Source organism: Seriola dumerili, unplaced genomic scaffold (assembly GCF_002260705.1).
Source record: "Seriola dumerili isolate Sdu_G_001 unplaced genomic scaffold, Sdu_1.0 BDQW01000036.1, whole genome shotgun sequence".
Classification (NCBI taxonomy): Eukaryota; Metazoa; Chordata; class Actinopteri; order Carangiformes; family Carangidae; genus Seriola; species Seriola dumerili.
The window spans coordinates 1,262,049-1,278,118 of record NW_019174291.1 but is presented as its reverse complement, the minus strand read 5'-3'; the positions used below and the strand labels follow the sequence as shown (position 1 = coordinate 1,278,118).

At 38.4% G+C, this 16,070-nt stretch overlaps 1 protein-coding gene across 1 annotated transcript; it reads right to left on the bottom strand.

The window, feature by feature from the left end:
* Positions 1-2,588: 2,588 nt before the first annotated feature.
* LOC111216946 (kinesin light chain 1-like) lies at positions 2,589-14,107 on the bottom strand. Its single transcript, XM_022738609.1, has 14 exons — positions 14,064-14,107; positions 11,492-11,743; positions 10,047-10,112; positions 9,305-9,469; positions 8,095-8,170; positions 7,004-7,149; positions 6,787-6,869; positions 6,321-6,408; positions 5,965-6,066; positions 4,667-4,840; positions 4,331-4,430; positions 3,474-3,654; positions 2,958-3,024; positions 2,589-2,672 (listed from the first exon to the last, which is right to left on the bottom strand). The coding sequence occupies exons 2-14, from the start codon at positions 11,702-11,704 to the stop codon at positions 2,589-2,591; spliced, it is 1,545 nt and encodes a 514-aa protein (XP_022594330.1). The 5' UTR covers positions 11,705-11,743; positions 14,064-14,107.
* Between the last annotated feature and the right edge of the window lie 1,963 nt (positions 14,108-16,070).

The window sequence follows — 16,070 nt, the reverse complement described above, 5'->3', positions numbered from 1 at the left end:
AGTGGCTGAGTCGGCAACCAATTGTCTCAATGTTGTGTTCACAACTTGTTAAAATCTGTTACTGCAGGTTTAAGTACGCTGCCTGTGCCTCAGTTGATCTCCTTCTATGTTAAACTGCTTTCATGGGGCAGATACACTCCAAAACAAATATCTAACAATTTGGGTTTTTGTATTCTGGATCCCATGCACATGTTGCCTTGTGCTTCCTACTGGTATGACCATTTTTCACTCCTCTGCAACTCTGGTTTTCGCTTTAGCTGCTAGATGTTTTGACTTTCTTCAGAGGTTAGCCACTAACTTTTATCTCATGTCTGCTTTGGCTGTGGGCAAATAGTGTCTATTGGTTCATCTAAGCTTGTTAGACGAGACATTTTGAACTTATTGACACATATTTGGCTAAGTTTGTCCCACATAGAGCAAATTCACCTCTTTAACAGTCGCCTCTACAATTGACTTCATATTCAGTTAGTGTGACCTCTGTGTGTGCTGTGCTGTCTGCCACATCTCTGTGATACAACTGAGGGGAACAAATTTATGTTTTTAAAATCCTACACAAACAGTGGCTTTGAGTAAATGTACAGCTGTTGCATCTTTGTTCAAGTGAGTCTTAACTTCAGTCCGAGGCCAGGTGATGGTCATCAGAACGACACTGACTCAGGCACACAACAACAACTTTGGAGAGCCATATAGCTTAAGACTGATTTCTGAATAGAATGGAGGGTTAAAAGTGAAACATGTACAACAAATACATAATTTGTGAAATTCTTAATTTGCTGAATACTGAAGTGTGTACTTTTAGTATTAATAATAACAGCAATGCCACAGGGGGGAAATTTTCCTACTGGGTAAGAAACTCGTGACAACACCGGTGTTACAGATTAGACCAGACATTAGGACGTGTGTCGGCTCAATATCTGTAGATCAGATGTCAGTGTTTCCCACACATTAATTTATTTGTGGCAGCCTGCCACAATATCAACAATGTCCACTGAATATTGACATTTATATTATCTTTTTTACTATTTCAAATGGATAAAATCCCTCACACTCATATTCAACAGAGCATCTGTCATAGTTGGACTGGACATCAGGAGCACCAGAAGAAATCCCACCAGATTAGTGTGTCGTCAAAAACTCCAATTTGTGTGTGTGTGTGTGTGTGTGTGTGTGTGTGTCTGTGTGTGTGTGTGTGTGTGTGTGTGAGAGATTTGGGCTGTGAGCTAGGGAAGGTTGTTATCTGTTTGACACAATGTGAAGCAATGGAGCTGTGTATATTTATCTGATAAACGTGGGAACAACCACTGGAACGCGAAAATGAACTAAATGAGTTTTATGTCTATTAAGGAACATGAACAAGAAGACGGTGGCCAAGTTGCCATGTAACACTGGTAACACCTACAACTGCGTCAATCCTAATTATTAATCAAGTAGTGATTGATATTATTACATTAAGATTTTTATTGAAAATATGTTTACTGTTAATGTGAAAAAAAATATCCATCTTTTAATTTTTTAAGTGTAACTTCACTGAGAAAAACGTTGGTCCTTATTTTGATCATCTGGAATGGCAGAACTGGACTTCTGGTGCAAAACAGCTGAAGTAAACAGATTCATGTTTTTATGATTATCATCTGGAAATACGAAAATATAATTTGAACGACCTGCACATTTTAAAGGCAAAAGCACTTATTACATTTAAATACATTGCTTTAAACAGCATAAACTTGATAGCTTAACTTCTCCCTCGTAGACCGAATGTAACATTTACACTTTGACAAACGTCATGTTTTTGAATATGTGCAAACACTTGAACGTCCCTGTGCTTATCAAGAGAACATCTGTTTTTTAAAAAAGATCATCTGTCATGTCAATATGCCTGTTTAACTTTATTTAAAACAAATCATAATTTTTTTCAGTGTTAATAAAAATGTACCTAAAAGGGTAAACATGAGGAACGCAACCTCAAGTTAATTACACATTAATTGCTGTATTGTTAATACTTCAGTTAACCTGCAGATGATGGTCTGGTTCATGTAAACTTGTTAAAGTATTTTCTTGCAGTGTAAATGCTACTGATATTTTAAGTAGTTTAAAGGGTTTTTGTGTTCAACAACAGTTTCCATGTTGTTTAACTTTAGAGTTCATAGTTAACTTGTAACAAGGAAACTGAATTTGTTTTTAATCTAAACTCAGGAAGGAATGATGTTGGATTTCAAGTGAACAGGAAGGAAAGGTTATAGTGCAGCGTAAATATGTCAAGGTACAGTCATTATGTAAACACACTACTAATAACTCTCTGGAGACAAACATATTTGTTGTGACTTTTTCAGTGAATGATCGTTATAAAATGTGCACCTTAGATTAGAGTCTCCAGTCACTTAGTTGTGACAACTCTCTTAGTTTTTCTTGAGGGGATTAACTTTGGTGTAGGGCATCTGATGTGAGCAATCGATTCAGCTGTGGGTTTCTTTCTCGTAACAGTCAGAGACTGAACATGTGTCCAGTAATAAGAGGTGTTGCATGTAGAGTGTGAGTGTGAATCTGTGTGTGTGTGTGTGTGTGTGTGTGTGTGTGTGTGTGTGTGTGTGTTAGCTGGTCCCACCAAGTGAACCTCGTCTTGTCAGGCTCTGTGTGCTGCAGCTCAGGCCTCGAATATCTGCCAAACGGCTCGACTGAGGGACAAAACAAAAACACATGGCAGGTGTTAACATGCTACACAAGCTACAGATAAACACATACATGTCAATGCCGGGATTTCAACTGTTATAATTACTGAAAACAACGCAAAACTGAGAAATAACAAAGACAAGTTTGGTTTCTTTCATAAAAATGTTGTGTGTACTGAAAAAAGGATCAAATTTGATGGGCTAAAAATCTTATTCTTGAAGGTTATGTCTACTACAAGTACATGCATGTCACAGTGGTTAAATGGACTGAATGACCAACAGTCTGCTCACCTGGGCTCCATCTTGACTGTCTCTGGCTCCAACATTTAACACATTCAGAGAGTTTGCCCTCTTCATCCTGAAAACAGGACAGAATATCACAATAATTAACATAATAAATAACAATAAATACATATCATGAGTAACTTAATCTTTATAAAAGGGTCAAAATGTCACTAAAAACTCCCACAGGCTCAGTTTTACTGCTTGGAAAAACAAGAGTTGTTGGGGGAAATGCAACAAACAAAGTTTAAACAAAGTGACAGAAAAAAAAAACCCTTGAACTTAAAAAGAAAAGTAAGCCATAAATTTGCAGAAGTTAAGATCACCTTGTCCTCCAGTTGCTTGATATCAATTTTTTTCAGTCTTGAGTTCTTAATCAAAGTATTGGATGAAATATGAAGAGCTTCCTTTAAAAATGTACAGAAGCCCTAAAAGAAAAGTGATTTTGTTTTGTTGCCAAAATCAGTGTACATCCATGAGCGGCTCACAGTGGGGGTTTTAAAAACCATTCTAATGGAATATTACCCAGCATTCCTTGGGGTTGTTTCCTCCATTCCGACCCCTCTCAGCTTGCGGACCAGTTTCTCGCTGCTCCGGCGAATTGACTCTCTGAGTTTGGTGAAGGAGCCGCTGCGCTTCAGGTTACTGAGTCCATCCTGTCTGGAGCTGCCGTCTTCGGCCCCTGACCAGCTGGGACGACCTTCTCCTGGAGGACAGACAGACAGAATCACAAACAGACATTTGTTAGGTTTTCCTGCACACTTTAACATTATAAACTAACATTCTGCAATGTTATTGATGAAACATTTGGTAGTTACACCCAAGGTTTTATTTTTCACAGTTTGTCACTAAAGCCTTTACTTGGTCTGGTATGACCATTAGCTTATTGTGGCTCATGTTGGCAAACATTAGAAAGCTAATGCTGTGTAAGATTGCATCAGATTTCCACATTGATAACTCCTCTGTGCCTGTGCTACTGTTACACAATGTCTTAGTATACACCATTATATCGTAGTTGTTACCAGTGGCCACATAAAGCCATTATTATGAACCTGTAAAGAAAAGTGTATCTCTACAATATAACAAGGTTCAAGATGAACCAGGAAATGTATCAGTAATACAAACGTCATTTAGGTTTTCAATATCTGTGTTTTCACTTTCAAAGCAGTGGTTTTATATAACATGGTAAAACAACCTCATGGTTGCATCATGCCAAGAATGATGACTGTAATTACAAAAACAAGATTAAGTGTTCTTGTGGGATGCACTATTTTCCCCATGTGTCATCCAAATCAATGTGGTGGTAGACATGTAATAAACCAAAATGACAAGTCCAAAAATACAACATCTTCTGCTTTAAAATAAATATCATTGTTTTGTACCTTCTACAGATCCAAACTCCTTTTCATGTGCTCTGGTCAGGATCTCTTTGTACAGAGCCTCAGCTTGTCTGTATTTCCCCTGTTTAAGGTAACATGATGCCTGAGATGGAGAGAGAAACAAAAGGATGAGTGAAGAAAGAGAAGGTCTAGATGTGAGGAAAATGACAAATGTATAATCTGATATCGTTCCATGAGCACTGTTCAGTATTGGTACTTGGAGGCCTAAATGAAAGCGTGACTTTATTACATAAAAGTTATAATTAACAGTTATTGTTTTGCAGTTGTCATATCAGGACAAATGATGCGTGATCTAAGACCTTTCTACACTCTTCTCACCAGGTTGTTCTTGGTCTTGGCCACGTTTGCGTCATCTGGTCCCAGTTTGCTCTGGTAGATGTGCAGGGCGCGTTCGTAGTACTGCTCCACCTCCTGGTACTTCCCCTGGTTCTGACATAGCAGAGCCAGGTTGTTGAGCTGCTTGGCCACATCTGGGTGGTCTGTACCCAGAACCTGATGGGAGACAAAATACACTGTCTGGTTGAAAAATATATACAATTTTTCCATAAACAAGTGAAGTATTTATCTGATGCATGACACTCTTTGACATGACATTCTTTACTAAAGTAATAGTAGTAATACCATGCTGTAAAAATAGTTCATTAAAATACTTAAGTAGAAACACTACCCTAATATTAATAGGAAAGTACACTTAAAGTATCAAAAGTGAAAGTACTAATGTCCCCTATGGATGTTCTTTCATATACAGTATAATTGTCTTATTATTATTACTCATGATATGCAAGTAGAATTTTCCTGGTGTAGTTGATTGTTGATTGATTATCTGTAACAAGGTATCATACATAAAATCATATGTTTTTAATGGAACAACTAAATCTGCCAAAAATGTAAATGTAAAGTAAAAAGTGCAATGTTCTACATTTAATGGTTTAATATCCTTCAACTAAAAAAAAAATCCTCAAAATTAGGACATTTTAGTGATTCTCATGTCTTCCCAGTTTAGGACACAGTTTTAAATCTTTTCCTCTTCCCCCGTGTTTTATTTGAAGTGTTGATCCATAAGAAGATATATTTGTGGTTTAAGCTCTATTAACAGCAGGTCAGTGGGTGACTGTTGTCTTGAGTGATCCAATAAAAATACAGCAGATTTCAGGTAAACACTCAGAGAAACCAAATCCTGCAAGGTTGTATGGTGGGTTCAGGTAGGCGGGGCTTGGGGCATGACTGAAAGGAGTGACTGGTTTGTTGTGACATCACAAAGTTCCAGAAGTCCTGACGGCTGGTTTTAAGGCTCAGTCTCTGAATACAGGCTGTGTGCATTTCTCTGTGGACTGAGGCTTTGATACTTTCACAGTATTAATATAGAACCTAGACCTGATCTATAATCAAACAACAAATTTACTAACTTTAAGTTCTCCCTGAAACACATTTACTAACTTTAAGTTAGTAAAGGTTGGATAACTTTAAGTTATTAAATGTGTTTAGGGTTGAAGTTAGAATAGGGTTAGGTGAGTGTTAGGTTACAGTTAGTTATGTAGTAGTGATAATTAGGAGTTGTATGAACTCTGAGGCTCAGAAGTCTGAGAAGTGCAGTAATATAAAGTGTCTTTTCTCACCTTCTCTCTGATCTCCAAAGCTCTTTTACACAGTGGCTCTGCTTCCTTGTATTTTCCTCTTTTCCCATAAAGCACTGCAAGGTTATTGAGCGTTGCTGCCACCTGCGCACACACACATACACACATGTATATCACACACCAACTCAGTAGGTCTGATCTATACTGCATTAAACAACCATAAAGGGAACAATGCAAGTATTTTAAGGTCAGAAGCAGCAACAAAATGAGACTGGAGGATCAGACATCTGTTAGGATACATCCCTGGCGAGTGAAAATAAAGTAAAACAAATACAAATACAAACCATGCTTCAGAAGTTACTAAATCATCTGTGACTGCAGCTGCTTCATTAACTTACAGCTGGATGATCGATCCCAAGAGTTTTCTCCCTGATCGCCAACGCATCGTTCAACAGGTTGGCTGCTTCTTTGTATTTGTTCTGGTCTCTGTAGGAAAAAAACATGTCACACTATCTGTCACCTCAGATCAGACTTTTCATATAAAATCATATGTTCCAAGTACAAGAAGAATCGTATGGTGGTTGGTTTTATCATTAGTGATTTCCACGTATTACTTTCAAGTTTTATGGCTTCTCATTTCTGCTCAGATAAGTGTTAGGACTTCAACTAAAGTGTTTTGTTACAGAAACTGATCCCTAAATACTAAGAAATAGAAATTTGAGACATTTGTAACAACCTCAAACCTTACTTTGACACCCATCTCAAATGGGAACAACCAGATGCAGATGTAAATCAAGGATGTTCTTTTTTTTGGGAGATTGATCAGCTTTAGCATTTGTCACCATGGTAACTAACTAGCCTCACCTGTACACAAGTGCCAGTATATTCAGCATGGTGGCTACGTCTGGGTGGGTGTGGCCTGAAGACTTCTCCAGGTCTTCCAAAGCCTGTTGAGACATGATCATCAGACTTAAACCTCTCTGGTGTGAAAGGAGCTAGAGCCGGTGCAGACTTCAGACCCAAGCAGCAGCAGTTACATGCTGTGCAGGGGACCAGTTGGAGATGGAAGTCCTTCACACACCTGTTTGCAGAGCGGTACGGCGACTTCGTATCGTCCCTGGGATGCGTACTGGATGACAAGGTTGTGGAGCGTTCGAAGGCGGGCGGGAATCTCGTAGCCGCCCTGCTGGGCTGCAGCTGCTGCACTGCTGTGGTGAGGCTGGGACACTGAACAGAAATAAACAAATACAAAGCAGAATTTTCATGTCACATTTACAACTGGCCAAACTTTTACTTCAGTAAACAAACAGACAAGGCACCCCTCGAACATAAATGAGCTGGCTTGATTTAACTAGATTAGACCAAGATGCAAGTAATCACTTCAATCTAATAAAGTTCACTATTGAGTCACATTCATTCATCTATTTTTTCATCTACTTTGTCATGGTTTTAATTCATCATAGCTTTAAATGATCTGGTGTCTTGTTGCTGAAAAGTAGCCGTCATGTGACTGTCCACTCAAGGTGCTGTTGTACAAAATGACTTAATAAAAGAATTGAAGGTGTTGATGCTTTTGAAGAACAAATTTTCTGGATGAGAAAATAAGATGTCTCATGCTTTAAACTCATTATCACTACATGTGATGCAGATGCTCACAATGTGACATCAGAGCTTGAAATGTCTTTGTTGTGTGTGAAGAGTTGTGACTCAAAATATCATGAGCAGAGGAAATACAGTTACACTGAGTGTATCTAGAGAATGAAGACAGTTCAACAGTTCAACAGTTCAACAGTTGGGACAGTGAGTTGTACAGATCACCAGCTGCAAACCTGTTAGACAACTGTGATTAGTAAAGGGAGAAATAAATCAAAAATATTTTCACACCAGCAGACTTATTTGAGATTTATTTTCTGAGCTTTTACACCATCTTACACCATGCTGGCAAAATCAAGGTGGCTTGTGTGATGCTCACAGCATTCAATGACACAAACTAAACACCAATGTCTCTTTACATCTATACAACACCTCCACTGCAGTGAAAGAACCTCAAATCTCTGCAAATAAAAGTTTGGTTTTGTTTTAATTTTGGTAAATTAACCCTTTTTATATTTGACCTGCATGGCTTAGATAAAGATGAGCATATCACATTCACACACCCCAGCAGAGCCTTACTCTGTGACTGTTCCTCATCCTCAGTAGGAAAGAGATCATCCAGAGACTCTTTGTTGGAGGACGTGTCTTTGTCATCCTGAGAGGAGAACAAACAAACAAACACACTCAAACAGATAAACTGCAGATACATTATGTCATCACATTTGCAGTATTTCCCTACATGCATGATATACAGTGTTTTTATAATGAATTAAAACTGCTGGATATCAGCAGATAGTCAAATGACTATCTGTGACTATAATGACTATAGTCAAATGACTATCTGTGATAGGAAAAGTGTTGCTCACACTGTATGCTATCTGTCCAACATGAAGCAGCAGGCAGACAAAGTTAGTGACTAACTGGTGAAGAAAGTGGAACATCTAGCAGCTAAAGAACCACGGAACGGCTGCACAAAACAACACACAACAGTTTTCTACTAAAGTATGACACTTAAGGTTTAATTTCTCCTTAGCTGAGTTACTTAAGGTTGTTGCACAGAATCTCTTAAAAGGTTTCCTTAGTTGAGGAAAAAAGTTCAGGCATTTGCAGCAGTGAAAGAGACTTAACAGAAAGACATGACATACCTCGACTAAACCTGTCAGGAAAAATCATATGGCATAAAACCATAGAGCGATCATTAAGCAGCAGAAAGTAGAGTGATCTAACCTAACTGTATCTCAAACTTTAAGGAAAATCTTAACTTGAGGCCCCAGATATTTTCTCTCAGACGTTGGTGTGAATACTGGACTTACATTCACATTGTTTTTTTCCATTTCTGCTGAATGTGTAAATAAATAACTGTTTGCTACAGGAATAGATCAGACTTCACAACTTACTGAGGCGATAATTCTTTTGCCCCCTAGAGGCCACAAGAAATAATAACTGCAGCTTTAAGGATCCATTTAAATGCTGACTGTGGTTTGTCTTGACTACACTCATTTAAGAAATTGTCAGGTTCAGATAGGCCTACACTACTCTTTCTCAGGTTTAACTCAGATCAGGTTTATATTTCAGACTGCTTTCCCTGAATCACACACAACACACAGCCCTGACAGAGGCCTTGTGATGAAATGTGTTGGTTAAATAAAGAGCAAGTCAACTACTGTTGCCAAGCTATTTATCCACTTCTGATCCTTTGTTATTTGATCACCTAGTTGGCTGATGAGGAAGTGATAGAAAAATCTCCCTGAACATACACAAAGACATGTTCGTGTTTGTGTGTCCTCACCAGCTGCGGCTCCTCCTGGTCGTATTTGCGTATGGAGGACATGAACTGCAGGTGTCTGTTCTGCTCCTCCAGGGTGACCACCTCCTGCTCCCTGTCCTGCAGCCGCTGCTGAGCACCAGCCAACTCGTCCCTCAACCACTGGTTCTCCTGACAAAGACGACGCACCTGAGAAGGAGGCAGAGGACGCAATGATGAAAAGAACGAAAGAAAGAGAGAAGAAATGATGTAGGGTGGAGAAAGGATGACAAAAGGATGACAAGAGAAGAGAAAATGGAGGAAGAGGGTGTAGAGGGAAAGGAAGGAAAGGAGGAAGAGGATGAATATGGGAGAGAGGGAGGAGAAAGATGGAGAAATGGTGAAATCACATAAAGGACAGGAAAGATGAAGAACAGAGAGGAGGAAGACAAGAATGAGTAGTAAGAAATGAAGAAAGGGAAGAGTAAAAGAAGAAGTAGCAGGAAGAAAAACAAGCAAGGGGAATGGATGATTACATGGAGAAGGTGAAGGAGGAGGATTTCAGTATACTAGCAAAACAAAGATGGATTAAAACTCCCCACACAGAAAACACAGTGGAGGGTTTAGCGGAGGGTTGGTGGAGTCACCCTCTATGTTGAATTTCATTGAAACCACAACAACATCCAGAAAGCTCAAGAAAAAATGACCTTCAGTGAACCTCCCATCTGCTCTTTATCTCTTCAGATCTTCTTCTTCCTTTTTCTTCTTATTTTTTACAGAAACGTACCTGAGCTCGCAGCTTCTGTTTCTCCGCCTCCAGTGATCCCAGGTGAGCCGACAACGCCATCATCACCTGAGGAGACGAGAGACATCTGAGACATGAAGCACAGAGGAAAAATACAGCAGCATATTCAAATGAACATCAAAATTTAGAAACATGGACACATGGAACTTTTCCTGCACATTTTATAGGGAAGCATGAAAGGCTCCAAAGCTATTTCATCATAAGAACATTTTAAAATAATACTTAATTGCATTTTTAATGCTTATCTAATACTACAGCTTGTAAATATTGTAATTTCTGTTCTCCTCGCTTTTAAATACACCTTTAATGTTAAATAAACTTTTACTTTAATCAGTTTTATTTGTACTTTTGTACTTAGCTTTTAATGCCCTTTTACTTATGGCACTTATTACATCAGCTTTTATTCTAACCTATTTGATTATAGTGTTTTTGTGTGGGAAAGTCATCTTTAAGATATTCAGATAAATTAACTTTGAAACTTAATGGACCTTCCTAAATTGCATTTTTCCCCACAGTTACATGAATGTTGCCTGACGTCTGTGAGATTTGTACTTTGTTTGTAATTTTGGACAAAAAATTTAAACTGAAGTAGCAAAGAAATGAAAATGATAACATTTTTAAAAATACATAAAAATAATAGTAAAGAAGAGTGTACCGCCTCACCTGTCCATGTGGCTGCTTTTACATCGGGCGCTTTAAGAGGCGCTTGAAAGATAGAATAGCAGAACACAAATATGCCATAAAAACTCATAATGTTGATTACACTATGGAGCGCCACTTCCATATTTGTCCTAACACCAACGACAGCCTTTTGAAAGTGGAAGGTATTGAGCTTGTGGAGCAGCCCATCAGAGGAGGTGATCGCCTCAATAAATAACTCCAGTGGGAGACTTATAGGATTTTGATGCTTTGGTGTATCCAGGTCTTAATGAGGAAATAGATGTCAGACCTTTCTTCTAAAATGGCTTACCCCTCTCTTTATTGTTCACAAATGGTTGGTATCAGTAATTTCTAATGATTATAATTATGATGTAATCAATATCTTCTTGTCTACATAACCTACTTGTAATATATTATATGATATGCTAGTGAGATCTGTCTATACAAGGAATCATGACACTCCATTCCGGTTTACTTCTCTTTCCAACCACGCCCTGAGGAAGACCCTGTTGTGGTTGAAACCAGTCTGCGTTTTTTTCCCTTTTTGGAACTTTTTTTGTTACATATTTTACTCTGATGTGCCTTTACACAAAAAAGGCATTTTAATTACATCCTTGGCTCCATGCAAGTGTGCCTGAACTAAGACCAGTAGCTTTGAAAAAAAAGTTGCACCAGCGATAACAGATCTTTTTTTGGAAACCACAAGAAAACAGAAGAAAATTAACCATAATTTTAACTTTGTCCTTATTCCACTCTTGTGTTTGTACCTGTGCCTCACTCAGCCCCAGCTCTATCCTCTCCAGTGATTGGCAGATGATGCTGCTTTTCTCCTGCTCCACGCTGCTGCTGCTCTCTGGCGCCGGCCGGCTCTCCATCGCCTCCTGCAGGCTCTCCAGCAAACCGCGGTTCTCTCCTCTCAGCGCCTCCAGCCCTGCGATCACCTGCTGCGTGCTGCACAGAATCTCCTCCGCCGACAACATGGCTCCAACTCTGAGGTTCTTCCTCTCACAACAACTGACCTGGGAACAGCACAAACAGTAACACATGAATTTCTGAATGACTCTTTATAGCAGTACTCGTAAAAGGAGCACTAGTGATAGAGGCAATGGCCACTACCACTACCCTCGTGGCATTAGAAGAAGTAGTAATATATTTACCAGCAGTAGTAGAAGTAGTCATCATGATAGCAGCAGTATTGGTAATATAATAATAGTAAAAGGAGGAGTGGTAGTGGTGACATAGCAGGAGAAGTAGTAGTATTATGACTACTACTAGTATTTGTAGCTAACAGTACCAGGAGAAGAGGTGGGAGGCCAACTAGTCTTAGTAGTAGCAACACTGGCAGTAGTAGAATATAAGTTGTAATAGTATCAGCAATGTACCAGACGACAACTTCAACCACCAACATATGAGGATTAGTGTACCAGCACCATCTTTAAATGCAAGCACAGTTTAAACTGTATTTGCAAATTTATCTCAATAGCATTTAAAAACCGGTACAGTACTGATTTACTATCAACTTTGTAGTCCAGTCTCATTTGATAAAGGTAAAGAGGAGAAGAGAAGACATTTGGATATAGATCACAGACAGTGACTGAATCTAAATAGAAGCTGTGATTTCTTGTTGGTTTCACTGAATTAATCCATTTCAGTCAGTAAACAGATTTGATTGTAAAAGGTAAGGGGAAAGGATAAAGATGTCCTTTGGGTTCATGACATGGTTTCACTGTCAGCAACTTCAGTAAATACAAACATGCTGGTTTTCAGTTTCCTCTTTTCTGCTCTGATCTGACAGGAGAAGTGGGGATATGGAACTAAATACAAACGTTACAGTTCATGGTTAACATGCAGGCAGATTGTTATCCAAAGGTCAGCATGAGTCCAAATATTTCTCTTTGCATGTCAGGTCATCAGCTATATCAGGTTTAGAACGTTAGTTTAAGACAGTGTGTTAAGTCTAAGAAAAAAACTGTTGTTATAAGAAGCTGACCAGAATTTTTTGTCTCACGTCGGCAGAAATGCTGCGTGTCAGTGTAACTGGATAGAGGATTTTTAATATAAGACTTTGCTTCAGATTTCCAAAAGTGATTTCTGAAATACATTTCAAGACTGACTTTTCACTCTCATGTAGTTCAAATGAAGTATCTTTCTATCTGTTTTGCTTTGATTTTATTCCGTCACAAAAAAAACTCAATCTAACACCTTGTGCAAATATTCTGAAGACACTCAGTCCAACATGAAACATGGAGACAGAACACAAACAAAATGAAGCAAAAGAAAAACAACATACAACACAAACAACCTGTTATGATATATCTGAGTATTGTTATGTTATGTATCTGTCTATCTATCCACCCAGTCACAGAAAGCTTTTTAGTTTTTTAATCACAGAATTATAAACCGAAACTAAATGATGGTTTGGATTTTGGTATTTTTTCCAGTCTTTACAGGCAACTGGTATCTCTCTAGAGTATGTTTCTGCATCTATGAACACAATTAACATGTTTTTATAGTAATATAATAGTATCATTGTTGATGATCAATATGATAATTAATTATGAGTTGGAAATGCTGATGTGAGTCTTTCAAATAATATCTCATTCATGTGTGGAGCATGAAACACTTTTGAAAGAAATATTCAAAACAGTGAATTATGAATGTTTTCAGTGATTTACAGGCATTTAGATACTTTCAATGAAGAGTTTGAATAAACCATATAAATAGACTGCATTATAACGTTATGTCTTACATTGTTTCTGCTGTATTTGTGTGTATAAACAGTAAAACAATATTTTTTTATAATCTTGAACTGTCCTACAATAATATTTTGAGTGATTCTGATCTATAGGCACTTGTGTCACCTCTCTTGTATTTATAGGTTCCTATGAATAGATATCAGAAATATATTTACCAAAATCAACCTGGACTTGAGAGGGTTACTTGTTAAAATATAAGAAAACACACACACACACACACACACACACACACACACACACACACAGAGTCTATGCCTTTTGTTTACTGTGGGCGGCGCAACAGGCCTCAGGGTCGGTTTTCCAACACGTCAGGAATAACGTACTTTCATGCCAATATACAGCTGCCACAACCCTCTCAGCTGATTTAACAACTACTGCGTCACATTACGAGACATTTCCGTTCATTTCAACAAATTAAATGAATTTAATTTTTGCTGTGACTGAGTGAAAACATCATTGGCCGCTGTACAACACATACGCGTCTGTCTGTGGTTGATAATTATGCTCTACAACAGGATGTAAACACACAGGTACACACGCAGACTTCATTTCAGATCCAAATCAACAGTTATTTATAGCCTACCTGCTAAGTCCGGGCTGCGGCGGCGTGGTTTGGTCTTTTTGTCCACTCTGAGCTGGTGTTGTTGTTTTTCTGTGGACGGAGGGACCTGTCAGACACCGCGGAGCATTTGCTCTCACAGTATCTGTCCGTTTATTTAACGTTGAACAGGTGAGACGGTGAAAACTAGAGGCTGTAAGTCATTCACCTGCCGCCTCCTCAGCTCTCAGCTGCTCCAGTCTTTACAGAGGCACCGGCGTCAACTTCCGGTTCTCACCTTCAAACTAAAAGCCTCAATGCGCAAGAAAGGCGATATCGCTGCATTCTAGTTACACGGTATAACATCCACATAAAAGTGTTTTTGTAACTAATCTAAATATTCTCGTCTTACATTGACATAGATAATGGGAGCTTAACGGATGTGTTTCTGATATGTATTTACACAAAGTCTGACTTGAAGGTTGATATGTAATAATCAATTTTGTCCACAACACATGTTTCTGGCTTTCAAGCAAAATTAAATTTTAACACACATATTTTTTAGTTTTAGGCCCAAGAATGGCGTCCCTTAGGCTCATGAGTATCCAGCTTATCAGTCATGTCCTGGTTTTACATCAGATTTGGGATGTGATGGTTGAATCATGTAGTTTTGCATCGCCTGTCTTCGTCCATAGCACTGTGTTAGCACTGGAGGATCATGGGAAAACGTGGTAATTCATATTTCTTTATGCAACATTAAAACAAACGCTTCTGATTGCTGTCTGTTGTCTGTACAGGCCCATCTTCAATTACCACTCTGTTTAATTTCACTGACTCGTCACCAGTAACTGTAGACAAAATTGTCAAGCAATACACAACTTGCCCTCTACATTACAAGCGTCAGGATTCAACTTTCACATCAGCATAACTCTTCTTATCTCACCAACTTCTTCATGGAAACACAATAATAATAAACTGGCTACACTAAACTGGGATCAGGGCTGAGGCACATTTATGCAGAATTTTATGTTAATATGTGCAATATCTGAACCAAGATGTAGGTCTATCATTTACCACAAGATGGAGTCTCTGAAGCTTTGTGACTTTTATTTATCCACAGTAAACAGACCACAACACAAAAGGCGTGCACGTGCAGTTTACACATGGAGACACAGAGGAGCCTGTAGCTTCCTGTGTCACATCAAATCCTTTTTGAAGTAAAAACATCTTTCCATGACAGAAGGATGGACTTTGCTCATCTCCAACAAAGAAGAATGCCAAGACATTAGAACAGCATAGATGACTAAATCATTAATAGATAAATAAATAAACAAATTGTGGAATATTAAAATACTAAAGCATTGTGTAATAACTTGATATACTTGATATATCTAACCTGAGTAGAACTCAACATTAGAGCCTTGAAATAAAAGTACGTCGCGCTTTTATACTCTTTATTCTGAAGGCGAAGTCTCACGATTTCCTGCATTTGTGTAGTTATGTCTGTCAGACTTGACAAAGCTGAGGAGCTTACCTGATCCCATGTTTCCCACCATACACCGCGGCACCGGGACTGGCCGTCATGTCCTGCACGACACATGGCCATCTGCCGGAGAGATGAGCTGCCTGCAAGAGGAGAGAGGAAGAAGACAGATTATTAATGACACATAATCAACGGTTCACTTTGACAGTTTGTGTTTGAGCCCCATTGGGGGTGGGGGGTGGGGTTACACTCTCCCCCTCTCTAGACATTTTAAAAGATACAATTACTAATGTTTGTTGGTTATATGTATTATGATATAATCATGTTTTATTTTAATAGTTCTGTCCCGTGATTAAATTAAACTACCACTCTTTCTAAGTTACTAACAATATTTTATTTTCTGGTACAATCACTCACTTATTACCAAACTGATTCAGGACTGAAATGAAAATGTAAATAATTTGGTGTTATAATAATCATAATTTAAAAATATACACATTTCACTGACAGGTTAACAAATATGACTGATGTAAATAAACCTTAGAAATCAGAAAACAGCAGGCTACTAC

Bases quoted from the DNA above. Each gene is read 5' to 3' on its own strand.
- LOC111216946 (XM_022738609.1), bottom strand. From the start codon at position 11,704: ATGTTGTCGGCGGAGGAGATTCTGTGCAGCACGCAGCAGGTGATCGCA. The intron at 4,841-5,964 runs GTGAGAAAAGAC...GTCTCCCATCAG, and splicing joins CTTTGGAGATCAGAGAGAAG to GTTCTGGGTACAGACCACCC. The intron at 3,655-4,330 runs GTACAAAACAAT...TCTGTCCTCCAG, and splicing joins GGAGTTTGGATCTGTAGAAG to GAGAAGGTCGTCCCAGCTGG.